Source organism: Rhineura floridana, chromosome 9, assembly GCF_030035675.1.
Source record: "Rhineura floridana isolate rRhiFlo1 chromosome 9, rRhiFlo1.hap2, whole genome shotgun sequence".
Classification (NCBI taxonomy): Eukaryota; Metazoa; Chordata; class Lepidosauria; order Squamata; family Rhineuridae; genus Rhineura; species Rhineura floridana.
In genome coordinates this window covers 25,121,939-25,148,646 of record NC_084488.1, presented here as the reverse complement: position 1 = coordinate 25,148,646, position 26,708 = coordinate 25,121,939, and the positions used below count along the sequence as shown (strand labels likewise).

Here is a 26,708-nt window from a genome sequence, read left to right as displayed (position 1 = left end):
GTTTGCAGAAGCTGTGAGGATGACCCCTGTATAACTATAAACCCAATCTACGTTTGCAGAGTTGAGCTCTTAAATGGGAAGATGTCAGGACCAAAGAGGGAGAGGTTTATACCATCTCCTAATGTGGCCCAACCCTGGATCATCATTGGATATTCCTTTCCAACACTGGAGTTCTCTTTCTGATATCAGAGGAAGTTCTGTTATGTTCTATGGCCCATGGAATGCCCTTCCAGGGATAATAGGTTTTCAGCCTAGGAAGCTGGTTTGCTGCATTGTTTTTCAAACAGTGGGACCAACCAGTAAGCCTTGGACCGCTTTCAAGTGAGCCACAGTGCCACAGCCTGCCCCACCCCTTGGCCTTTTGGTTGGTCCAATGTTGCAACTCTTATCGTGTGTAATAAAAGTGACTGGAGGGAGAGAGATTTGGGGGGGGGCAGAGAAACAAGGTCTCCCTCCTCTGAGGGGAAAGAACTAGAGGAGTTGTTGAGAAGGAAATCAGAAAGAGAAATACAAGGCCGATATCTATTATCATTATTTGAAGGAAATTACAACGAAAGATAAAAGGTTAACATTTATTATCGTTATTATCTGTTAATAAACTGGGAATAGCAAGGAAGAGGGTAAGAGAGGAAAGCTGTTATAAGAGGAAGAACTGAATGTAAAAGGACCAGAAAGAAGGTTTGAAGAAACTGGCTAGTGTGTGTTTTTTTTGGGGGGGGGGAGAATAAGGTACAAGTTGAATGGGAAAGGAGAATGGGAGAGGCAGGAGATGGGTAAAAATTACAGGAGATGGGTAAAAATACTTTGAGAGGCATGTGGGAGCAGAAAGGGAAAAATATAAATGACAAAGTCTTCCCCACTTAGAGTCTCTGATCAGCAAATTCTACTTCATATGTGGAAACTGAGTCACACTACCTCCAGTACTTGGCTTAAGGAAAGCTGAACAAGGGAACTCCTTGCCACAAGGAAAACACTGTGGCAAAGAATTTAGCAATCTCCAGAGGCGAATTAGTGAGTAATTGCCAGCTGGTTATGCTAAACTCTGCCTGCATCTGCCACCATTTTGTGACTGGCTCTGCCCCTGCATCACCATTTTGTGACTGGTGGGCCTCAGTAAATTTCAGCTATGTCCAAACAAAAAGTTTGAGAGGCCCTGTCTTACTGTACAGTACACATTGCTTTACCCATCCCTCGGGGAAAGGAAGTTACATATTAGGAAAGGATGAATAAAGGCAACCAGGCACAATTTGACAGGTCTGCATTTTTAAGAGTGGCATGAAAGGCAGAAATTTAATGGATGAAACTTGTCTGGACATGGAAATACAGTGTGAGGGAAAGCTTCATCTGTTGAATTTCTGCATACCAAGCAGCTGCCAAAGGCCCAAAAGTTGTGCCAAAAGATAGCAACAAGAGGTCTCATACAGCATTAATCTGCTGCCCACAGTTTAAACATGTGCTGCCCAGAACCACATTGCAAAGAACCAGGATACCACAATGTACTCCTCTCCTATTTTAACAGATATTGAAAATACAACAGAAAGTAGTCTTGTAACTAATTCGCAGTCTGTTAAAAACAACATATTCTTATTTATCATTTTATCCCGTGTAAGCCTTCCCTTTTCCCTTTACTGTCACAATCTGAGCATAAAACATGCTTTGTCTTGTTCATCATATGGTATCTTTATTAACTGGATATTGAGATCCCCTCCCCCTTTATTAAAACATTATAACCCTCTCACTTTCATTTATGCTTTTAATTGCATCATCACAAGAAAAAAAACAAAAAATTAAGATTAACAGAGGAAAGGAGGGATTTTAACACAAGCAGGGGCGAGGGGATTACAATCATACTTCATTCCCTAGGCAGTGTTCAGGGCCCTCATTCAAGTAATATGTTTTTGAGAGTCCCAGGGTAAAGGAGATCTGGTTTGACTCCATGAAGGTGGTTCTAGGAAAGCACATTTCTGCAAAAGAAACAGATTAAGTGCAAGGGCAGTCTGCTGTACGTTGTACAAGGCTCTGTTTGCTTTGGCTGCTTTTTCTGTGTGGGGCTGACTCTGGGCAGGGTTTTCACAGCCTTGATTCTAGCAACCGCAATCAACCTGTTACCAAGTTCGCCTTTCTGCTGACGTGGTTGCTTGGCTGCCAGGCTGCTTGACTTGCTTGTCCTCTCTCCCCAACCCAGGAGGGGCTTCTTTTCCCCTGTGACCAGCAAGCATATTTTAAAATTCTCCAATCAGCTCCCTGGGTGAAAGAGCAAGCAAGAAACTAATTGAAGTGACTGCGCAAAAGAAGTGCATTGGAACCAGCTCTAGAAGGAGGGAGGGAGAATCACTTTATGATGTTCCTGTTTTTTCCTCATTCCTCTCATCTAGTATTCTAAGACTATAATTTTACTTACGTGCCTCCAGTACACTAGAGCCACTTAGTGTGTGGCAACAAAACAAATTGGTAACATAAGCCAGTTACCGCAACTGGATTTAGCCAATACAGTTCTGTCTCTCCAATCCAGGATGGATTTCCTCTCACCTGGCTGGAAATGACAGAAGAACAACAAAAATACAGAATGAATGCTTCCAAAGAAGTGAAGACCGGTGTGATTAAAAAAACATTTTGCTGTTGTTATTTATGGTGGTGGCTGGTGCTCATTGGAACTGGTAGGGCAGAAGGCAGGGAGCCCAACAGTAGGTGAAACCAGAGGCAATGACAGACAGAACTACCCCCTGGCTGGCTGTAAGTATGAAGGCAGGGGTTGGGTGACAGCAGCCTGAAGTTGGTAGGGCTGTACCCCATTCACCTTAATAGACCAGCCTCCACTGATTATTTATAAGGTTCAAGCTGCAACAATCATAGCTGAGTTGTTTGGTTAATCTAGCAAAGTGGCCTTGGTTTTGATTCCCTGGCCAGGAAAGGTAGAGCATATGAATTTCAACTGAATTTTGTTCCACTGACACAGAATCAACGGGATTCAAATCACTTTGAATTAAAATTCTCCCAGCTTCAGCGGCTTGGGGATCAAACTCTGCAGGGTCATCCAAAGGTTATGCTGCATCAGGAGCTCTGTTTGAGCATATCCTGCTTAATCCTAAGAATGGTTATTCAGAAGCACATTCCATTGAATTTGGTGGACCTTCCTCCCAAGTAAGGGCACATAGTATTGCAGCCTTACTCTGATAAGGTTTGGACCATTTTATATGTATATATTGGGGTAGATAAAGACAGCAATGAATCTTCTAAACACAGCAATGAATCTTCTTCAGTGGAGATCTCCTGGAGTCCCTTATGGCCTCTCTCCGGCCTGGTGTAGATCAAGGGTAGAAACACACTCACTATTTCACCAGTTCCAGTGTGTCTCCATGTCTCTCGTCTGAAAATGGGGGCACATGATGCTAGTCAAACCCCACCCCTTTTTCCTGTAAAACCTGCTGGGAGCAGCTTGAGTACATATTTTTTTAAAATCAGCTTCAAAGAGATTTTGCAACTGATTGGCAGATCAACCTATTCCCCCCAGGTGTGGCTAATGGAAACACTTTGATCTGGCAAAGAGGAGTCTAACGCTCCTCTTCCCTTCCATGGTTTTCTTTTAACCATCTTTAAACATTCCATTGCTTAGTAGCATGGCACATGGTTCTGCCTGCAAAAGGTTCCATTCCTCTCATTTCCCATTAAACGTAGCAGTGATGTGAAAGGTCTCTGCCTCAGCTCCTGGATTGCTGCTGCCAGTCAGAGCACACAGTGCTGAGCTAGATGGACAAAAACAGCTGACAAAATAAGGCAGCTTCCTATATGCCAAATAAAGGGCATCTGCATCGTTTGTCTGTAGGAGATGTGCAGTGGTTTCCCAATTCAAAACAAAACACTCAGGAATACTTTATTAGTCACAGCATCAATATGTTTCCTACACTGAGATAAGGTGTCAAATCTGTCCTATTTAATGGCACAATCCACCATTTGTATTTTAATTTGTATTTCATATCCACACCATAAGTTTAAAGCATATGGCTTCCCCCAAAGAATCCTGGGAACTGTAGGTTACCCCTCAAACAGCTATAGTTTCCAGCAACTTAATAAACTACAGTTCCCAGGATTTTTGGGGGGAAGCCATATGCTTTAAATGTGTGGTATGGATGTGAAATCCAAATTAAACTACAAATGAGTGCACTATTTGTTTTAATTGTTATCCAGTATTCACAGAGAGAACATAGTGCACATTTACCCCCTAGTGGTCACACATATTTTAGAACATGCATTGTTGTGCCTGTACATTAACATTATACGACTGACCGCAGAAGGGTGTGACCTATTTTGCTATCAAAGCACAAACGTTTAAACTAATTAATGTGGCACTACAGAATACTCAGTTTTTTTCAATGGCATATGTATGATGCATTGGCTGAGTAAGAAAACAGACTCTTTGTTGCTTCTCTGTTTCCCTTTGGGACATAAATGCTAAGACTTCAGGAGTTCACACAATTTTATCAGCAGAAAAAGATCATTTCAGCCTAGATAATCATACATTGGGAAGGATAGATAACCACCCTGGGCTCCTGCCGGGAGGAAGGGTGGGATATAAATCAAATAATAAATAAATAAATATCTAAATGGCAGATTAAACCAGTTAGCCAATCTATAATGTATTGTGCTCTGGGCAATGATGCCCCTGCCCGACTGGATGACCAGGTATGGTTCAGTTGCTCTGAGAACCAAATAGTTTGCAGTTCACATTCTTTAAAGGAAGGGAGAGTTGTCTCTTTGACTGGAATTACTTGAAGGAGCTCCAGTTCCATGCTGTAGAATACTAGTCCAGCAGTGATTTGCAGGCATCCTTGCTGCAATAACTTTCAGACATTTCTTGAAGACTTTGAATGAAGGAAGGAATGAATCTTTATTTTTACCCCGCCCTTTTCCCAAAACTGGAACTCAGGGCGGCTTACAAATAAAAAATACACATAGGTTAAAAAAACATACAAAAATATACAATTAAAATAGAATTAAACTATTCGTGACATTAAAACCATGAAACATACACTTAAGATACTAAGACAATTTAAAACATTAAGAATAGGACCATAGAACAATACAACAGACCTTATGAGGCCCTATCTTAAACATCTTCTAGTCCAAAAGCCTGTCGGAACAAAAAAGTCTTTTTAATGCTGACAGGCCTATTCAGCTGTTTACTTTCTTTTCAACATGAGGCAGTCATTTTTTTGATTTTGTATTCTTTTTATGTATCTTATGTTTTATTGTATATTTGTATATATTGTTGTACACCAACTTCATATTTTATTTTATATATGGTTAGCCACTGTAGAAACATAAGAACGTAAGAAGAGCCCTGCTGGATCAGGCCAAGGCCCATCTAGTTCTGCATTCTGTTCTCACAGAGGTCAATCAGATGCCAATGGGAAGGCTGCAAACAGGAACAGGGTGAAATCCCCCACTTGTGACTACCACCAACTGTCATTCACAGGTATATTGCCTCCAACACTGGAGGTAAAACATAGCCATCGGGGCTAGTAGCCATTGATAGCATTATCCTTCATGAAATTATCTGATCCTCTTTTAAAACCATCCAAGTTGGTGGCCATCATTACATCTCATGGGAGCGAACTCCATAGTTTGTGTGAAGTAGTACTTTCTTTGATATCCCTTGTAAAGGGAGCATAGGTCTTTTGTTAAAACCACCAGCATTTTCTTTATTATGCTTTCATGATGACTTGTGTTCATGATGCTATTAGGGCGGTCACACCTGATCTGGTTCCAAAACTGTTTGCGCATGCAAGTTTCAGGGGAGATATATTGCTTTGCTTCCACTCATCAATATATGACCTGTAGCTACCTGCTGAAATCCTATAACATTTTAATATCACAAAAGTTTGGGGAGGGGGGTGCCCTTCCAGATGGTAGTAATGTGGTAACATCTGGGAAGCATTGCAGAACAACTAAAAAAGCAAAATCAAGTGCATGCAGTCCAGCAAAAATCCACCACTAATGCACTATTATCGTGCTAATGACATGTTGCAGACTACATCTGCACACACACACACACAAAGTCCGGAAGAGCCAAAAGCAAAAGCTGATCACTTTATTGGCGACTTAACTTTCTTGACAGCAGGGGGAGCAATCTTTGCTTCTAGCACCATAACACCTGTCAAAGCATTGCAAAAAACTCTTTGAATATGTTGCTATGTCTAAACTATCAAAGAAGGAAAAGCAGGCAGGAAAAAATGTATTCCTGAAACACTGGTCTGTACCTATGAGTGACTGACAAAATAATAACCAACCTGCTTTTGTCATTAGATTTAGATACTGTTAAAACAGGGTGATGTATCTTGTAAAACAGGATCTTCCTTGTAAATATTTGCATGCAAATACAAATATCTCAACACATTCTGAAAGCTGAAACCTCTCACAAGATACCTCTCATCCCTGAGCTGTATAACAAGGGGGAGAAACCTCAGGGCTAATTTGAGCACCTACCATGCTTTTGCATAGGTCCCATTCATTTCAACAAGAATATGCCCTGCAGATGAAATCTGTCTCCCATCCTTAATGCCACCTCAAATCTATTTGAGGCAACCACCTTACCTTGCCCTACAAAGGCCTTTTGAAACAATATCTACTTTGGGAATCAGAAACTAGAAATCCTTGAGCCAAATCAGCCCCCCTGGACAGTGCTGCCATCATCCCCAATTTGTCAACCCTGAGGCAAGAAAGACTAAAGATTGGACAGATATACACAATTTTGAACCAAAAGCAGCTTAGGTGCTTAGCAATGTTTTTGCTCTCCTACGTACACAGCAGAAACAAATGTTTTTTTCAAACTCTTGGGCTGGATTTGTCTTGATAAGTCAGAAGCTGAGCAGGCCTTACCGAAATAATATGTGTATTTTAACCACACAGGCCAGCTGTACTAATTGTATTATTTACAAAGGACTGTCCCTGTTTTCTGATAAAATAGTGCCTCAGTTTTGTCGCCTTTTGCTGAGATGTTTAAAATGTTGTTAGTGTGAGTTGCTAAACTTACTCTTCTTTAGGTCCCTCCCCAGATCTCTAGCAATTAAATACTCTGCTTCTCCCCCATATCTAATTTTAGTGCACATACATGTAAATGCAAGCCAATGGTCTAAAATACCACTGCGGTCCTTCAATCCTTGAATAACCACCTATTCCGCGAATCAGTGTTGCTGAATGAATTACAGGTTATTCTATAATTAAGACAGACAGATCTATTATGAGATTAAACATTCTGTGAAATGCTTTCAAGAAATTAAGTGAACCTGCTTCAGAAGCAAGCACTAGTCAAGCTATTGAAAAGCAAATCAATAAATGCATAGACAACCAGGTGGGGGGAAAATTGGTGGTGGCAGCATATTCCAACAGTAATCCTGTGCAAATAGGTGTTACAAGTATGTGTGTCCCCCACTGCCCCTCATGAAGGTGAGCTTCATGTAGCATTAAAGGTAGTGTAGAGCCAGTGTGGTGTTGTGGTTAAGGTGTTGGACTACAACCTGGGAGACCAGGGTTTGAATCCCCACACAGCCATGAAACTCACTGGGTGACCTTGGGCCAGTCACTGCCTCTCAGCCTCATGAAAACCCTATTCATGGGGTCACCATAAGTCGGAATTGACTTGAAGGCAGTACATTTACATTTTTAGAGCATGATGAGGTTCAGTGTCTAATGCCATATTACACCTTGATCACAGCCAATTTGCAATGGATGAGCTTCACAAACTCTGCTAATGTAATAGGGTGGCAGCCTCTGTCTCCTCCCAATAATTCTTGATGTGCTAAGTCAACTGTGGACAGTAGAAAGGGGAGACATAGACCAATCCCTAATTTCTCTGTGTATGAAGGTGTGCTCTTTAATATTAGGTTATCTCTGCAATCCTAAGCATCCTTAAATTAGTCTCATTGAACTGAGTCAGACTTACTTCTGAGAAAACACGCTTAGGATCAGACTGCAAGAGGCAAAGGGAAGATCTCAAGCTTCCTACTCCTGCCACACAGTTCTGATAAGTTATTTGAATTATGTATTCCATTCAATGTCTAGTTCAACTTTTTATTTCAATCTGCCCTGTGTCTTAATGTTCTCTTTAGGTTAATTTTCCAGCAGCAGCACCACATTGTTGGTTTCCAAGGATGGTGAAAAATATGCTGTAGTGACATCAGATGTGAAATAAGTTGAATGAGGCCTCATGTGGGAGAGAGCCCTTGACATGGCAGTCCCTGGTTATTTTGTTGAGGTATTTAAGCAGAGGCTGGATGGCCTTCCGCCAGGATGCTGTAGTTTCAAGATTCCTGCAGTGGGTTTGACTAGATCAGTCTTCTTCAACCTTGGATCCCCAGATGTTTTTGGACTACAACTCTTATCATCCCTGACCATTGGCTGGGGATGATGGGGGTTATAGTCCAACAACATCAGGGGACCCAAGGTTGAAGAACACTGAACTAGATTACCTCCAATATTCCTTCCAACTCTATAATTCTATAACACTGGAATTTATTAATTGGTGCCCAGGACCAATGTGGCAATCCTCTATTTGCCTCCTTGCACATCGTCCTGCAAGAATCATGAATGCACAAGACAGAGTATTCTCCATCCTTTCTTTTCCTTTCGTTTGTCTGCTCCTGCATTTATAGTTAGAGTGCTCCTCCCTTCTGTCATCAGAGTTCAGTTGAGGAAAATGTGACTTTGGGGGAAAGAAGATGCCATGAAGATAAGCGGTGGGGTGGGGTGGGGAGGGAGAACGTTAGCATTACACACACACACACACACACACACACACACACACACACACACACACACACACACACACACACACACTCCTTTGTAATAAAAACTGGGCTCCTCTCATACCTCCTGTAGTATTGGAAGGACTGATAGACTTGCTTTTTACCCCAACAGCTAATTGCACACTCCACTGAGTTGTGTGATGTACCTTCTTTCAAGGTTCATACCCTTTTGCAAATGAGGACAGTGGACATTTTTCATCCCCTTGTAACTGATAAGCTTGCACTCAGTGTGGCCCTTTTCTGTATGCTACTTTTAACATTAGACCTGGCCTTTGAGGCTTGCATTATACATGAGAGTCCTGATACAGTTACATCTTTAATTATTCGACACAAAAGGCAAAGCCTACCATTAAGAATGCTATGTTTCATTTATATGATCATCTAGATCACCTTCCTCCAATGAGTTTTTAGGGTGGGGCAGAGGTACAAAGGACAATTACGAAGGCATAGCTTTGCAGCCTGGTTGGACCTCGCAGCATCTTAAATTACAGTTTCACCAGCATGTTCCCATTAGCTGCAACAATTATGAAAAGTTTTATCACATGACCTCTTGACTGGGATCTCTTTTCGGTGCCACCCTGCATTGGTCCATCTAGAATATCAGGGTTTCCAAAACTACAACACAGATAATTTAACTTGTTTAAGAGAATGCTTAATGGCATCAGTTTTAAACTTAAGCTACATTTGTAATTTAGAGCATGCTGCACTAAAGCCTGAATCCAGCTGACAGATTCATTGTAACATGCAAACACCAATTTCCAGATTTTGTCCAGCAAATAACAAGGTAGGAATTACAATGCATACAAAACAGATTAGACACACACAATAGGAATTTAGGAGGCTCTGCTTAGCAAGTATAGCACTTCTACAGTCTCATTACATAGTTCATTTTAAATATTGGCGAGTCACACCCTCAGAGAAGTTGGGCTACACATATGTTGGCATTAACATAATCTGGAGAGCAGCAGAAAAAGAAGCTAATTGGGATTTAAAAAATGAAAAATGAGTTCCTGGCTGCAAGTTGAGTTAGTTTAAAAGTGAGCCTCGAGTCTAGACATTTTCAGAAGGCCATGGGTTTATAAGGCATTGTTTATTTTGCTTGTATTTACATTAGAAACTTTTACTATACAGATGAACATCAAGGAGAGCTCATCTCATCCAAGAGCCATGATCAATCTAAGCATCATTCATAGCTATCATGTTTGGGCTATGGGATGTCAAAGAGGTAAAGAGCAGAACATGGGAAATGCAGGGTTTTTGAGCACAGCATACATATGGCAGAATGAGGGCGGGGCATGATCTGTAAAGCCAGTACTGGGCTGTGGAGAACTCCAGTTATCTTTGTCATCCATACTGGCTTATTTCAGTGCCAATATTCACACGGCTCACACCTTCACCATGCATTTAAAGCACATCCCTCCCACAAGAATCCTTGGAAGTGTAGTTTACCCCTCACAGAGCTAAAGTTTTCAGTACCCTTAACAAACTACAGTTCCCAGGATTCTTAGGGGATACCATGTGCTTTAAATGTATGTTGCGGATGAGACCAACCTTTATATTAGCTGATGGGGTTTGTCAAATCAATCATGTTTTTCTTCCACATATCAAAGTTGTACACACAATTCTCAGCTGAGCAATAGTTGTAGTCTTTGATCTACTGGATCCATTCAGAGAAGATAATCGAGGGTGCATACCAAAAGACATAAAAACAGGAACCAACAGTTTTTATCTCTTCCCACTCCTTTCTCTCTTCAAATTACAGGTTTACCTGAAGTTGCAATGAACACTGATACTCTCTCCAGTGTGGACTCTTCTTCTATGCTTCGTGTGGGTTGCCTCTCTTTTATGCTTTGTGTGTATGATTATATATTAAACAATCACACAGCAGCTGTTTTTTAAAACGACCCATTTCTTTGTTTACAAGCAGAAAACAGCCTACTCCTTAGAGTGGGGAGAAGGGCACTTTGTGATATCAAAGACACTCAGCTAATCACTGTTCTGCTTGGTTTCTTCTCCAAAGTGGTGTTCCCCTCCGAGCTGGATCCTCATGAGAAAATTGTACATGTTGCAACAACATGGTGAGAGTACTTCCCAGAGATTAATGGCTCCTTTTTAAATGTACATTTCTCCTCTTACTTATTCTTTAGATCTGCTCTCTCCAAGGAACTTGGGGTCAATGTCATACTATTTTATCCTGACACCAACCCTGAGAGAGAGTGGCAGAGAGTGGCTGGCAGAAAGCTACCTAATGAGCTCAGTGAAGATATGAATATCAGTATCCCCAGTCCAGCTCTAGCATTCTCTTCTCTATCCCGCTGAGTTTTCTTGGAGACACTGGATTTCTGTAGCCTCTTTCTTCCCCTTAGGACATGTCCATCACAGTTGGCAAAACTAAACATGCATCTCAGGTCTATACTGATTTACTTGGGAGTCCAATGCAGTTTATTTCCAAGTCCAGGGTGTTTCAGCTTGCAGACTTTAATCCTAAATGCACATAATTTGCCCACTGGGAAGGAATGGATTAGAATGAAGGTTTTTTTGAGGGGGGGACATGTCACCCACTTTCATCATGACCTAAGGTTTTTAAATATAACACTATGGGAGGACCTGAGGGCTATGTTGTCTAGTTATAGCCCTGGCTATATTTCTTATTAAAGTGCTTTGCCAATAATCAAAACACTCATGAAAAAGACCATAATAAAAAAAATCCACATAAAGAATCTGTCCATCACTTTTGCTACTTTTTTCCACTCCACTCCTTTTGCGTGGTTGGCTTTGTGGCGCCTCACACAATTAGCAATATATTCAATATTCTTGATCAGTGTTCTGTAACAGGAACAGCAGCTAACAATATCCCTGGTATTTTCCCTCTGGACTCCATAGCCATCACAAATATCATCTGGCAGTTTCTTTTGGAGGTCAGTGTCATTATTTCTGATCTTAGCAAGTTGTCTCCTTGCCCCTTCATATTTTTCTTGCTCTTTTGGACAAATATTCATTTTTTCCAACTTTGGGTCTTGCTCTTTCAAACCTTGTGAACTTGTGCAATTTTCACCAACATCATAAACAAAGAAAATCTTTGACATGTAGTCCAAAATGACCACCCTTGCCCACTGTGGAACAGGTTTGGCTCCCGATCCACAGTAATGGATATTCATTATAATGATTGTCAGTGCTGTGGATGCTGTGATCATTGTCATAGTAGCGATGTAATATTTACCTATGATGTCAAACAAAATTTTGCTAAGACAGTTGAGTTAACAAAAAAAATCATATCACAATAGTCATAACCAGAATCCAATGTTATGATGGTGTTAACAATTACCAGAACTGGTATTGAATTTGGCTAGCATTATCAGACATTAAAACCCACTGAACACTAACCATCAGTCAAAATGTTATCTGCATCATTAAGAAGATTCTGTATTGTCACATTGTGTTTTGAAACTGCAACATTTCTTTTTTAGGAAATCTGCCTATTTGTGAAATGTTACTTTCATAAGAATTGCCTTATTTATTATCTATGTATATTCCACGTTACCTCCAAGGAGCTCAAGGTGGCATATAAACATGGTGTCATCCCCCCACCGATTTTATCCTCACAACAACCTGTGAGGTAGGTTTGGCTGAGAGATAGTGACTGGCCAGTGAGCTTCATGGCCCTATGGGGATTTGAACCCTGGTCTCCCAGCTCCCAGTCCAACATGCTCACCACAATACCACACTGGCTGTCAAACTAAAGGCTCCCCCCAGTGAACTCCTCTGTCTAAAAGCAACCAGCCAGATTGTTTATTTTAAAAAAACTATAAATGATTCCACAGCACTGTAGAACATGCTAAATTAAATAAAATACAAAAAACAACTGCAACAAATCAAGTATTACCAAAATGGCAAAAGCAAGAGTCAGACCTAATTACATTAAGGGAGCAATCCTACCCTCACAGGCTTAAGGGTAGGAAGTAGCGTAAGTGTTGATCTGCTGGTGGAGACCTTACTAAACCGAGGGTATTATCCCATCCTTGCAAGCCACTTATACTGGGTACATTAGGTTGGACCAGACTTAATCATGCTTAGAGCAGTCCTATTGATTTCAATGGGTCTACTTCAAGCATGGCTAAGTCTGCATTCAACCCAATTAGTTTCGAAGCAATGCATTCAATACGAGGAAAGTGACTTGCATATGTAAGTTTCATTATTATATGAAAGGTTCATAACATCTTCGCTCCAAGACCAAGGAACCGAGTTCAGTGTCATCACTTATTCCAGGGACCTGGTTTGCTACTTAGCAGGCATCATCAAGTAATAGGCCACTTACAGTTTAATTGTGTAATTGCTGTTTTTTTTGTCAAAAATAATATAAACATGCAAGTACCTACCGATCAAGGGCACATTTTCAGAAGGGGGCATGCTCTCTGCAACCATTAGCTGAAACACGGTCAAAGCAAGCAGAACAGTAACTCCTAGAGACACTTTTTCTCCAGAGTCTGCCGGAAGGTAGAATCCCAGTGGAGCCAGAAAAGATATCAATAGACAAGGAAGCAGCAGGTTAAATATATAGAAGGATGACTTCCTTTTCAAAATAAGGGTGTATGTAACATCTGGATAAGGCTCTGAGCAGCAGCCATAGGTTATCACGTTCTTAACAGCTGGCATGCCATGAATCTCCCACTCCACATCTTCTATAAAGTCTGAAAGGTCGCCGCTGTCTAAAGAATTGAATATATCTACCTGATTACCATTGTAGGTCCAAGAACCAAAGGTTAGATTGCACTGCTGGCTATCGAAGGGAAAGTAAGATACGTCCACCACACATGAACTTTTTGTTATAGCTGGTGCATCCCAAGTAATCTTTCCATCATACCTCAATACAATATTGGTGTTCACTGGTTCAGAAAAGTCATCATCAGCCCTAACAAACAAACAAAAACATCCCATAAGCACACATACAAAACAATAAGCTGGTGCAGTAGAATAATTAAGGGCAACCCTTAAGGCTTAAAGCAGCCCTTCTTCAACTGGGTGTAAAATGCAACACTGTCCAGAATCCTCATTGGTATTACAAATGCCTCAGCAGCAACCTCTTTCATATTAACAAGGATCCAACATTAACATTAGAGTGTTCTCAGGTAAGATGTCTGAATCTCCCTTGGGCAATATTTATGTTAACATTTGTTTCTTCATACGGAAGAGAAAGCAGAGGCATTTGTAATACCAAAGAGGATTCACTGTAGTTAATATTACATTTGCTTACTAATACAACTGAAGCAAGAGCCATTTTAAGGCTGCAGCCCTAAACCTACATCTGGGAGTAAGCCCTAATGAAGTCAATGGGACTTACTTCTGAATAGGCATGTATAGGATTGTGCTGTAAGCCTCATGTGAAGAAACATCCATACATAGAATTTATTTTTATATAAATCCCATGATAGGATTTTGCTGTAAGCCTCATGTGGAGAAACACCCCTAAACAACACAAGAGAGGCTCAAAGGTGATTTAGGGCACAGGTGGCTCAGGGTATGGTCTAAAGGCACATGAGGCCACCACATTCCTGAAAATAAGCAGGTCTGGTCCATGCCTGGATGGGAGACTGCCTGTGAACCACATGTATACTGCCTTGAGTTCCTTGATAAATGAAAGGCAGGATATAAATGGAAGAAAATACACAAATAAGTTTCCAGTTCATATCTCACCTATGATTTTAGGAGGACAGACTTCACACATCATGTTGAAAGTGTTTTTGAACCTCCCTCCTGCTGTTGGTGTGCATGTGTGAAGGACAGAAGTGTTGTTTTAAATGTGCTTATAATTAGGTTTTTAAACTGATTGAAGGAGATGTGGGAAGCCAAATGAGCAACCACCTTTCAGTTGTATGTCCTTCACCATCCTCATCCTGCTGCCCATATAAAAGATAAACTCTACTTAAAAGGTCCCCTCACTTCCCGTCCTCCCCCTTACATGTACACATTGTCTTGATTTATTATGATTCATTTTATATTGTTTGACTGTATTTAGTTTTTTTCATTTCTTTTTGGAAAATTCAATAAAAACTATTAATAAAAACTGTACTTAAAATGTTTTAGATTCTGAAAACACTCTGAAAAGGTTTACTAGGAGTCAATATTGTAATGAACAGGCCAGGGTGTAAATTGGTATCAATAGGCAGATTCAAAGCATACTTATCTGTTTGCTAGACTGAAAGTGAGCTTTTCCCTTTGCACTTTTTAAGCCGGGCCCAGTGGCTTTCAAACACCTTTCAGTATAGACACATGCAATTTTTAAAATGATGGTATACATACTTTTTCTTATGTAGATAAAATATCATATATGGCAACCATATTGTGTCAGTTTCAAGGGGCTTATAGTCTAGAAGTAAAGTTCCCTGAAGGGACACAAAAAATCTAATTTCCTATCAAAGGAAAGGAAATAAAAGCTTTGAGCAACTAAAAATCACATTACTTCATAATTTGGCCAGATGAAAGAAAGCAATAGATGGCTTGCATGCCTTAAGTTCACAGGCTCATTTAAAACTGAAACTACATACATACTTTTTAATGGCTATATACCTGTTGTGTATAGGCCAGTGGTGGCTGGCGGCTCCATGTCAGTGATGCAGTGGGATCAGTGGATTGCAGAGTGCTGCAATTTAGTCTGAAATTCCAAGGAACTGTCCACGGTGCTGAAGTACCTTGGGCAGCTCATTGAAAGTTCAGACTAAAACCTGGAGTGGATCCCATTGCGCCACTAATGGAGCCACCAGCTGCCACTGGCCTATACACAATAGGTTCTTGAAAGTTTGGACTAAAACCCAGAGTGGATTCCACTGCCCCGCTGACATGGAGCCGCCAGCCACTACTGGAGGAGAGTGAATGGTCTCAGCACTATTTTGGGGTCCTGAATACCTCTGGGCACTGCAGCTGATGCATTTCATATGAAGACTTACAAAAACAGCAGATTGGGGGCCACGAACATCATGCCCAATTTGTTTTTCTTCCCTCCTTGTTCTGTTTTAACATCTAACCCACTACAGCATTTGGGAGAGCACAGAAGCATCTTCACCACTTTGTGACATTTGGGTTGATCCTAATAAATGTAGTACCATCCTGTGGACCAACATGGCTTCCTATAATTTTGGCATTCCCTGCTTAGGAATCTTGATGGAGAGTCCCCCAATGACTTAGAGCAGCCTTCACAAACCAGGCATCCTCCAGATGTTTTGAACTTCAACTCCCATCAGCCTCAGCCAGCTTTTGGGAAAAGGTTTGTGGAATGGATGTTGTTCCTTATTTTCAAGTGTTCCTGCAGGCTGCCAACTACCTGAACCTATTATTCTCTGGTTTTTATTCTTGGTTTGGCAGTGCAGTTTCATCTGTGGCCTTTTGCTATTGATTCTTCTGGGGTGATTTAATGGAAACTGGACCCAAATGATCTGGCACAATATTTCAATTGCCTTGGTTCCTGCTGATGGTTGGATCTTTTCTGAGAAAGGTAGTTTTTTTGGGGGGGGGGTTGGCCAAATCCTTTCTTCCTCTTAATCAACGTCCCCACAGAACTGCTGCCCCTGGGCAAGATCATTTGTGCTATTAGTACTGCTGTCCTAATTATCATAAAGCTCCCTTCCCCCAGAGGCTCACCAGATCCCAAACATGAATAATCTTGGGGTTGGCTTTGAAGAACAATGAACAGACAAATAAGTGAAGTGCTGTGTTCTTGTTTGCACATTTGTAAGAAACCTTTCCCAGCCAGACTTACTTGTTATAAAGGACAATATCTGGCCTCCATACAAGATTGCTAGGAATCCGGATAGAATCCAGCCCATCATAGTCATCTTTGTCCCACTTCAAATAGGCATCATACCATGTTTGTCGAATCCATAGGTAGGCAGTCAGAATTTGGTTTCTCTCATCCTGCAGTTTGACAGTAGGCCTAAATTTAGGAACTTAGGAAGCAGTCTTATCCTAAGTCAGACCATATACTCTCTACCCCAGGATGGGCAATCTTTGGCCCTCCAGATGTTGTTGGACTACATCTGCCATCATCTTTGACCATTGGCCATGCTGGCTGCAGATGATGGGATCTGGGAACCCAACAACTTCTAGGGACTACAGGTTGCCCACCCCTGGGATACACTGACTAGCAGTGGTTTAACTGCCAGCGTTTCAAAGCCCTAACTGGAGAAGTCCAGGATTGAACCTGGGACCTTGCACATGAAAAGCATGTGCTCTAACACTGAGCTACATCCCCTGTCCATGAGTGTGCCTGCAATCAATGCACACAGAGATTTTTAACAAATGTAGATCTAAATGTGATTGTACTATTCTGTAGCGACAAGTAATGCTGATTCACAGAAAATTTAACATAGTTATCAGCTCCGTAATGGGATTGTGGATTGTGCTTTATTTGTCACACAGTGGCAGCTTTCCATCATGTACAGACACAATGAGTAGCTGCAGCCAGTCCTAGCTGCCTCGTACATGTACCTTTACAAAATGTGCATCTACAAACACATTTTCTCTTCTCCCAGGCATTTTAGCATGTGTTTTTAATTTGTTTTTAAATTGTGTTTTTAAATTGTTTTTTGTGTTTTAAAATTTGTATAATTGTTTTTAATGTTTTAATTGCTATAAACCGCCCAGAGAGCTTTGGCTATGGGGCAGTATATAAAAGTAATAAATAAATAAATATTTGCTATATGCATGCATTACATTTTTGTGGGTTCATAAAACTGAGTAGAGCATAGAGGAGTCACAGCTCAATGGCAGCTTCATTCATATATACTGCCTAAATCAGCCTTTGCCAATCTGGTGCCCTTCAGACATTTTGAACCACAACTGGAAATCAAGCCCTATGAGGAGAGACTAAAAGAACTGGGCATGTTTAGCCTGGAGAAGAGAAGACTGAGGGGAGATATGATAGCAAGTTGCAGGAAGCCAGATTTCGACTGGACATCAGGAAAAACTTCCTAACTGTTGGAGCCATACGACAATGGAACCAATTACCTAGAGAGGTAGTGGGCTCTCTGACACTGGAGGGATTCAAGAGGCAGCTGGACAGCCATCTGTTGGGAATGCTTTGATTTGGATTCCTGCATTGAGCAGGGGGTTGGACTTGATGGCCTTATAGGCCCCTTCCAACTCTACTATTCTAAGATATGATTCTATCAGCCCCAGCCAGCATGGCTAGTCTAGGTTAACTGAAACTAACATGACTGATTGATTTCAACAGGATTTAGGCATTACTAATTATTGGCACACCGGGAAAGAATGTGAATATGCCAACCAAGAATAAGTACTGACCAGTGTGAAGGGCCCACACAATCCAGCCCACTGATATGATTACAACATTAACATTATTGCAATATCACACCAGAGAAGGTGTGTGTGTACGTGCCTGAGTGCGTGCGTGCATGTGTGCGTGCATGCGTGTGTAAGGGAGAAAGAGGCAGAGACAGAGAGAAATGGGCCCCAAATGTCTCCAGATTATGATCAGTATATTCTTAGGATGGAAGTGCTTGCCTGATATAATCAATATTGAATGACAAAAAGATATTAACTCATCTGTAGCTCAACTATTGCTTCTTCGTATAATGAATGTGTATACATTTCCTAGTGGAGAATTGGAAATGAGAATACATTATTTTATTTATCAAAATTTATATACTGCTTGTTTGTAATAAAACCTCTAAACAGTTTACAAAAATGTTAAAATTATCAGTTAAAACAGTTAAGAACAAGTCTTTAAGACATTTAAGATAGTTAAAATTAACAGTGAATATTTAAGATCAACAAAATTAACAAGCTAAAAAAGATTAAACATGTCAAGTTACTGAAGTTAACACATGAAAATGCATTCTGCCCTCTTCCTTCACATAGTATTATCCAGTATCACCAAGTAGGCCCCCACCCTCTGGAACTCTCTCCCTTATGATCTTCGTCATGCCTCCTCCCTGATGGGTTTCCGCCAAGCTTTAAAGACCTGGCTATTCAGGCAGGCCTACAAGAATTTTGGGGTAGATTAGCTTTTTGATATATTATTGATGGTTGATGTTAGAGTAATTGATGATTGTGTTTTTATATTGTATATTGCATTTTATTGTACATTGTATTTTATTTTATATTGTGTAAGTCGCCTAGAGTGTCCGTCAATTCGGACAGATAGGCGACTAACAAATAAAATTTATTATTATTATTATTATAGAACTCCTAAAATATGAAAAATCAGAAATGCAAAAGCACAAATGGTAAGCTCCTGAGATTCAGAGTTAGCAAACAAGATCTGGGGCTTTTCCATTCATAGAATATTGACCTCTTATACTTACCATGTCTTTTATTTGGGAAAGAGTGATCTGAAGGGTGACATTCAGGACCGTGTCTGTATCCTCCACTGGTCTGAGAGCATTTGAATAGCTTTCAAAAAGTTCATTAAAGAGCATTTGAGCGTATTTTCCTTGTGCTGCATCAGCAACTGAATGAAATGAATATATTCAATTTTAGGTAGTTCAAAGAAGTGTTAATTGCATACTTATTTGGATTCAGGATCTCTTACAGGAATGTAACTTCCAGAGGGGTAATCATATAATCTATTGCAGCAAAACACCAGAGTGTTGTGGTTCCTTAAGGGCTAACATATGTATTATGGCATAAGCTTTTGTAGACTAGAGTGCATTGTCACCTATTATTTTTATTTATTTCATTTATGAATCACTTCCCAGCAGGCAAAGGTTGCCAACCTGTTGCCCATTGATGATATAGCACCTGCATAGGCCTTCAGTGGCACTCTAGCAGGGAGCCCAGACTCTGAGCTTTCATTTTAAAAGAAAAAATAAGGCTCTAGCCCTCCTAGAAAAAACATTATGGAGCAAAAAGTACAGGTACCCTTCTAAGCAATTTCTGTGTAATGAGCCAGCCTGGCTGCTACTGTCTGTCAATGTTGTAAGCCAATGAGTGAAGAAACAGCTGTGATTGGTAAGTGAGTTATTTGGACACCAGGCAATAAGAATCCCTGGGGTCCTAAAGAGCTGCTGTTTTGCCCTCCCTTTTCTGTACCTTTCCTTCTTTGGTTTTTTTCCCCTAGTCCTTGGAATCCCCATAGCTTGCCCTTCCATTTCCCCTAGCAACCAGGACGCATCTTTCCTGTGCTAGGCTTCCCTGAGATCAGGTAGCACCTAGAAGTTATTTTTGCAAATACTGCTACATAATAAGTGCGGGTGAATGTTAAAGAACTCCCTCCCTCCAGAAGGCAAATGTGAAAACTTTGCAAAGAGGCTTAGGCATGTCCCCTGTTTTGCATGAGCTAAAGACCAGGGACTCATTAAGAATTCACTATGTAATTATGGCATATGTGTCTACTCAGAAGTAAGTCTGTTTGTGTTAAATGAAGCTTACTTCCAGGTAAATGGGTACAGGATGGCAGTCTAGGCTTTGATTTGGGGAAAACAGCTATATGGCAGGCAGAAATTCAACAGATTGAGTCTTTTGTAGTATGGAAAATACAATTATGGGAAAAGCTTGCCATTACTACTTTCTAATTTTGTGTTATGCCATGCCCCCTGTGGCATAGGCTTGCCAGGTCCATGGCCTGAGACTGATCCTGTATCTTTAGGAGAAGAGAAAGTCAGCCACGTGCAGGTGTTCTTGCAACTCTGTAATAGGAAAAACCACAAGGTGGAAATCTCCTTCCCCCCTCCACAACTTTTAAAGATACAAAAGACCTCTTGGAGGCCGGGCCCACTTTTATGCTGCAAATTGATATAATGGCAGTATATCAATATAGTCCACGATTATCTGTGAAAACCAAGAACACTGGGCCTGGCAACCAAGAGGTCTTTTGTATCTTTAAAAGTTGTGCAGAGGGAAGGGAGAATTCCACCTTGTGATTTTTCCTATTACAGTGTTGCAAGAACACCTGCACTTGGCTGACTTTCTCTTCTCCTAAAGATACAGGATCAGTCTCAGGCCAAGAACCTGGCAACCCTACTGTGGCAGCCATTTTGTGTTATGTCATGCCCCCATAGCAACCATTTTATTAATAGTGCCCCCAGTGCTCTCTCAAAATTTGAAATGTGCCCTCTAGTCCAAAAGGGTTGGTGACCCCTGCCATGAGGCATCCTGAAGCAATTACAGAGACCTTTCATCTTCCTTCATCTGTCACCTAGAGGCAGCATCAGGTTACCTGGACTGTTTCTATCCCAGGTGCTAATTGCCAGAAGGATAACTTTAAGAACTGGTGCCTGCACTTGTTTTTTCCTCCTCCCTTCCCATCCCATTTTCCTTGTCTGTCATGTCCTGAAGTCTGTTAAGCTTGAGGGCAGGGGCTGCTTTCATACTGATTTTTCTTAGTCACTCTGGTAGACTTTTTGGCTAAGGTATATGATAAAAATGTTTTCAGAAAAACTGCTAGAAGGACAGCACATGACCAATTCCTGTACCCAATAAACTAAAACAGGTGTATTTTGTAGGATTTTGTGACTCTTTTCAGGACAATGAGGGAGGCAAGTAAAGAAGACCTTTTAGAGCCTGCTCCAGGTGAACTCTTCCCTCTCTCTACACAACCATCTACCCAGTGGTTGCCTGTGGGAAGGATCCTGATTACTTTTTTGTTGATGCTTGCTTGCTGTGATTTTTAATGTTATTTGTAAGCTGCTTTCTTGGAAGGATTTGTATTTTGGAAGGTGGAATAATAATAATAATAATAATAATAATACCTCTTTTCCAAATAAAATACTACTACTACTACTAAATCATAATAGTTTACTAAGCACTTAAAATGATGGCATGTCTACACTAGAAATGGAAAGCAATTACAAAGCTTTTTTACTATTACAAATCCAGCTCAAGGGATCCTGGGCTGGATCACTAATACAGAATTCTCAGAACCTCCCAAAACAACAATTCCCAGAGTTTTAAAGGAAGCCATGGTGGTTAAAACTGCAGGTGTTAAAATTCTGTCCTAATTCCATTTCCTTCAGTGAGACCACAGGGCCATATACACCATCACCCTCCTTCATGCATCCTGCTGTAGAGGAAGTCTCTTACCATGAAGAATTCCTGTTGTAAATACCAAGGAGAGACAGCAGACCAAGCTGGTCTTCATCGTGGAAAAAGTTTGTTCCTCTAGGTGTAGAGAAATAAAGCCATATATATCTCAAGCCCATCTATGGGTGGAAACATTCATTCCCACTGCACCCCCCCCCACCACCACCAAGCATAAAGCAATAGATAGAATTAAGTGCTGTGCTTAAAGGCTCCTTCCCCAACCTTTGGCAGCCTGGTGGTGTCCTCCGGAGCGCCAGCTGTAGTCAACCACCCTATGTTTTCTCGATCTGTCAAGGCCCTTACAGAGCTGGTAACCTGAGAATTACGTGCTGGGTGACAGTGAAGGGATATCACCATGAAACAATTCTGCTAGAACTCATTTCAATCCACACTGCTCACATTTCTTCTCTCTGTCAATACAACAGTAAAAGCAAGAATAAAATCCTGTTCTACTAGGATTGCCAGGTTCATGGTCTGAGACTGATCCTGTATCTTTGTTTGCCAAAGAGGTATTCTATATCTTTAAAAGTTGTGCAGGGGGAAGGGAGAATTCCACCTTGTGGTTTTTCCCATTATTTATTTATTTATTATTTATTTATTATTTCAATTTATATACCGCCCTTAGCAGAATAGCTCTCAGGGCAGTGAAGAAACAAGATAAAATACAATATATCATAGTAAAAAATCACAAAAACATGTACAAACAAACAACAGAAAGCACAACAAAAATTAAATACAACACAAATTAAGAAGGATACATATTAAAAGTAGAAAGATTAAGAAAATTAAAAGATTAAAATGCCTGGGAGCATAAAAAGGTCTTTACCTGGCGCCGGAAAGATAGAAGTGTAGGCACCAGGCGTACCTCTTCGGGGAGGCTGTTCCACAACTCAGGGGCCACCACAGAAAAGGCCCTAGATCTAGTAACCACCCTCCGGGCTTCCCGATGAGCTGGTACCCGGAGGAGGGCCTTAGATTCTGAACGAAGTGAACGGGTAGGTTCATAGCGAGAGAGGCGTTCCACAAGGTATTGAGGTCCCACGCCGTGTAAGGCTTTATAGGTCAAAACCAGCACCTTGAATCTCGCCCGGAAGCAAATAGGGAGCCAGTGCAGACGCGCCAGAATAGGTGTTATATGCGAAGACCAACTGGTCCTCGTCAATAGTCTGGCAGCCGCGTTGTGCACCAGCTGAAGCTTCTGAACTGTCTTCAAGGGCAGCCCTACGTAGAGCGCATTACAGTAATCCAATCTTGAAGTTACCAGAGCATGAACAACGGAGGTGAGGTTGTCCCTGTCCAGATAGGGGCGTAGTTGGGCTACCAGACGAAGATGGTAAAATGCATTCCGTGCCACCGAGGCCACTTGGGCCTCGAGAGACAAGGAAGAATCTAAAAGAACCCCCAAACTACGTACCTGTTCTTTCAGGGGGAGTGTAACCCCATCCAGAACAGAGTGAACATCCACCATCTGAGCAGGGAGGCGTTCACCAGCAGTGTCTCGGTCTTGTCTGGATTGAGTCTCAGTTTATTAGCTCTCATCCAGTCCATTATCATGGTCAGGCAACGGTTCAGCACATCAACAGACTCACCTGAAGAAGATGAAAAGGAGAAATAGAGCTGCGTGTCATCAGCATATTGATGGCAACGCACTCCAAAACTCCTGATGACCGCACCCAGCGGCTGCATGTAGATGTTGAAAAGCATGGGGGACAAGACCGACCCCTGAGGGACTCCACAATGGAGAGTCCATGGTGTCGAGTGATGTTCCCCAAGCACTACCTTCTGGTGACGGTCCATGAAGTAGGAGCGGAACCACTGCCAAGCAGTGCCCCCGACACCCAACTCCGCGAGTCTCCCCAGAAGGATACCACGGTCGATGGTATCAAACGCCGCTGAGAGATCAAGGAGAATCAACAGAGTCACACTCCCCTGTCCCTCTCCCGACAAAGGTCATCATACAGGGCGACCAAGGCTGTTTCGGTGCCAAAACCGGGTCTAAAACCGGATTGAAACGGATCTAGATAATCGGTTTCATCCAAGAGCGCCTGGAGCTGGCCGGCAACCACCCGTTCCAAAACCTTGCCCAAAAAAGGGACATTTGCCACCGGTCTATAGTTGTTCAAGTTATCTGGGTCCAAGGAGGGTTTCTTTAAAAGAGGTCTCACTACTGCCTCCTTGAGGCTACCAGGGACTACTCCCTCCCTCAAGGAGGCATTAACCACTTCCTTGGCCCAACCGGTGGTCCCAGCCCTGCTAGCTTTCACCAGCCAAGATGGGCAAGGATCCAGAACAGACGCAGTTGCCCGAACCATTCCAAGCACCTTGTCCACTTCCTCGAGCTGCACCAACTGAAACTCATCCAATAATGAAGGACAAGGCCGTGCTCCGGACACTTCAATGGATTCATCTGTCGCAACATCGGAGTCAAGATCCCTGCGGATACATGCGATCTTATCTTGAAAGTGTCCAGCAATTTCATTGCAGCGGGCTTCCGATGTTTCCGTAGTATCGTGGGGGCCAGAGTGTAAGAGCCCACGCACGACTTTAAAAAGCTCCGCTGGGCGGCATAGGGATGATCTAATAGAGGCAGCAAAATAAAGAACACCTGCGCTTGGCTGACTTTCTCTTCTCCTAAAGATACAGGATCAGTCTCAGGCCATGGACCTGGCAACCCTATGTTCTACTATTCCCCCAAGTTTTTCTTCCACCCCCACCCCCAGACTGTGCTCAAGATGCTGTGCCTTCTGCAGCGCAATGAGCATGCTGTCTTTGGCAGGCCATTTTGGACTTGTGATTACATTTTCAAATTTAGAAGCCAATATTGTAAAACAAAGGGAGTCCCTTACTTCTACATTATCTGTAGGTAGGCCTGGGCCATTGCCCTACTAATTATATATGCAAGAGGAAGCATATTAGTATGTAGAGGTTGCAGGGGGGATTCTAGGAAGAATCACACAGAGAGGGGTACCAAAGATGGAATTTCCCCCATCCTCTGAACATGAGACTACTGAGGTCTAGGACTAAATTGGTGGCTTCCTACTCACAGTAAAAAGGCAAGGCAGGCATCCCTGGATGCATTTTGGAAGAAGACTTCAAGTGGTATGTATGCAAGGCTTACCTGACCTGGTTGTTTCCATTTCAGACATGGGTATTGTTAGTTTTCAATAAAAGGTTTGCTGAAATATGTTGAACTGCTCTTCTTTTTTGTGGTGTACGAACCATTTCCATGTTATTCTTACCTTTGGTACCAAAGCTTCTATTAAAGAAATAATGTCCAGGAACACATTTCCTTTGTTAAGTGAGGTTTTACTGTATAGACCAGAGGTGGGAAAACTTTAGCCCTCCAGATGGCCAATAGCCAGGGATGATGTGAGTTGTCATTCTGCCAAAGGCTCCCCGCACCCCACACCTAGTGCAGACATACACTTTGTCTCAGTCTTTGAAGGGTGGAAGTAAGAGTTACCTGGAAGAGATAAGCAACCAGAGGTGGTGGTGTCCACTGTACACTCTCAAAATTCTAAATGCACCTACAGGCCCAAAAATTGAAGTAAAACAGCTCAGAGCAATAACTAATAAGGGCAGCCCAAGGTCACCCTGAGCTAGGAGCCAAATCCTGAAAGAACCTATATCTTAGGAGACAGATCCTAGGAGAAGGAAGCGTATAGAAAGCTAGTTTTCAACACCACCCTAGCAGGAAAGCTTCAGGGGACACTGTAAACAAGGCTAAATTCCAGTCAGAGAGAAGGGGGAAAAGGAAACGCCACCGATACATACAGGGAGAGAGTCAGCTCAGTCCTTGCTAAAAAGGGCAGCTTCAGCCTTCCTGAAACACAACCACAAGCTCTGTTTCCCTAGGTTAAAGAAAGGTCAGGCTGTTCTAGCTGGGAAAACAACAAACACAAAAGACTTGCCTGGAAGGCGCAGCCCCTTGCTGAGATTAAAAGCAGCCAAAAGCTTAAACAGCCCCGCCCCTCACTCAGGAAGGAAGCCTGAGAGAATACTAAAGAGTTAAGCCCCAGCTGATAGCCATCAGCCTCAAGTAACACATCATTGGCTGGCAGCAGTAGCTGGGAGGAACCAGCCACACATATAAAGTCAGAGCACCCTAGCGAGGGAGCCTGCTCCACGAGCTAGAAGGAGCCCCAGCTGACGAAGCGTCAAGGCGAGTTAAGCAGCAGAGCGAGTTCGGCAGCAGGGCAAGGAGGCCAAGGCCCCCCACTCTGCCCATCTGTTTCCTGACCTCAACTAAACCGCAGTCTCCAACCCATTGACGTAATAAACCTTAAACAAAACTATGCAGGTAAGAAGCCAGCAGGGGTGTGGGGGCTTTCCAGTGTTTTGCACCGCCTGCAGCATGTACGACTATCTGCCTGTTGGACAGAAGTCGTGGGTGTGCTCTCGGTGCAATGAGCTCCTGGCTCTCCGGGAACGACTTCATTTCCTTGAGGCCAAGGTGGCGGACCTGGAAAAGCTGAGAGAGGCAGAGAGGTGTGTGGAGGAGGCCTTCAGGGACGTTATAGCTGTGTCCCACTCCAACGATGATAGCTCTCCTGCTATCATGGACAACGATGGTCTCGGGGAAGGAGAGCATCCAGCTGAGGAAGAGGGAAACGATCCCTTAGAAGGGACCCATTCCTTGGGGGATGAGCAGCTATCCTCTCGTGCCGAGGATATATCTCCAGGGGGTGGAGGAATCCTTGTAGTGGGTGATTCGATCATTAGGAACATAGACAGTGGGGTGTGTGATGGGCGTGTAGACCGCAAGGTGTTTTGCCTGCCTGGTGCGAAGGTTGCGGATATCGCCCGTCGTTTAGATAGTTTGGTAGACAGTGCTGGGAAGGAGTCAGTGGTCGTGGTGCACGTTGGCACCAACGA

General features: G+C 42.3%; 1 protein-coding gene across 2 annotated transcripts; it reads right to left on the bottom strand.

Moving 5' to 3' along the window:
- Positions 1–9,874: 9,874 nt before the first annotated feature.
- CHRNA9 (cholinergic receptor nicotinic alpha 9 subunit) lies at positions 9,875–25,028 on the bottom strand. Of its 2 annotated transcripts, XM_061583888.1 has the most exons (8): positions 24,952–25,028; positions 22,056–22,243; positions 21,834–21,911; positions 19,118–19,263; positions 16,552–16,706; positions 13,538–13,710; positions 13,178–13,285; positions 9,875–12,021 (listed from the first exon to the last, which is right to left on the bottom strand). In XM_061583888.1, exons 3-8 carry the CDS (start codon positions 21,889–21,891, stop codon positions 11,453–11,455), a joined length of 1,209 nt encoding a protein of 402 aa, XP_061439872.1. In that variant the 5' UTR covers positions 21,892–21,911; positions 22,056–22,243; positions 24,952–25,028; the 3' UTR covers positions 9,875–11,452. The 2 variants fall into 2 exon arrangements, with proteins under 2 accessions (XP_061439872.1, XP_061439871.1); XM_061583887.1 differs by having other exon boundaries at positions 13,178–13,710.
- Between the last annotated feature and the right edge of the window lie 1,680 nt (positions 25,029–26,708).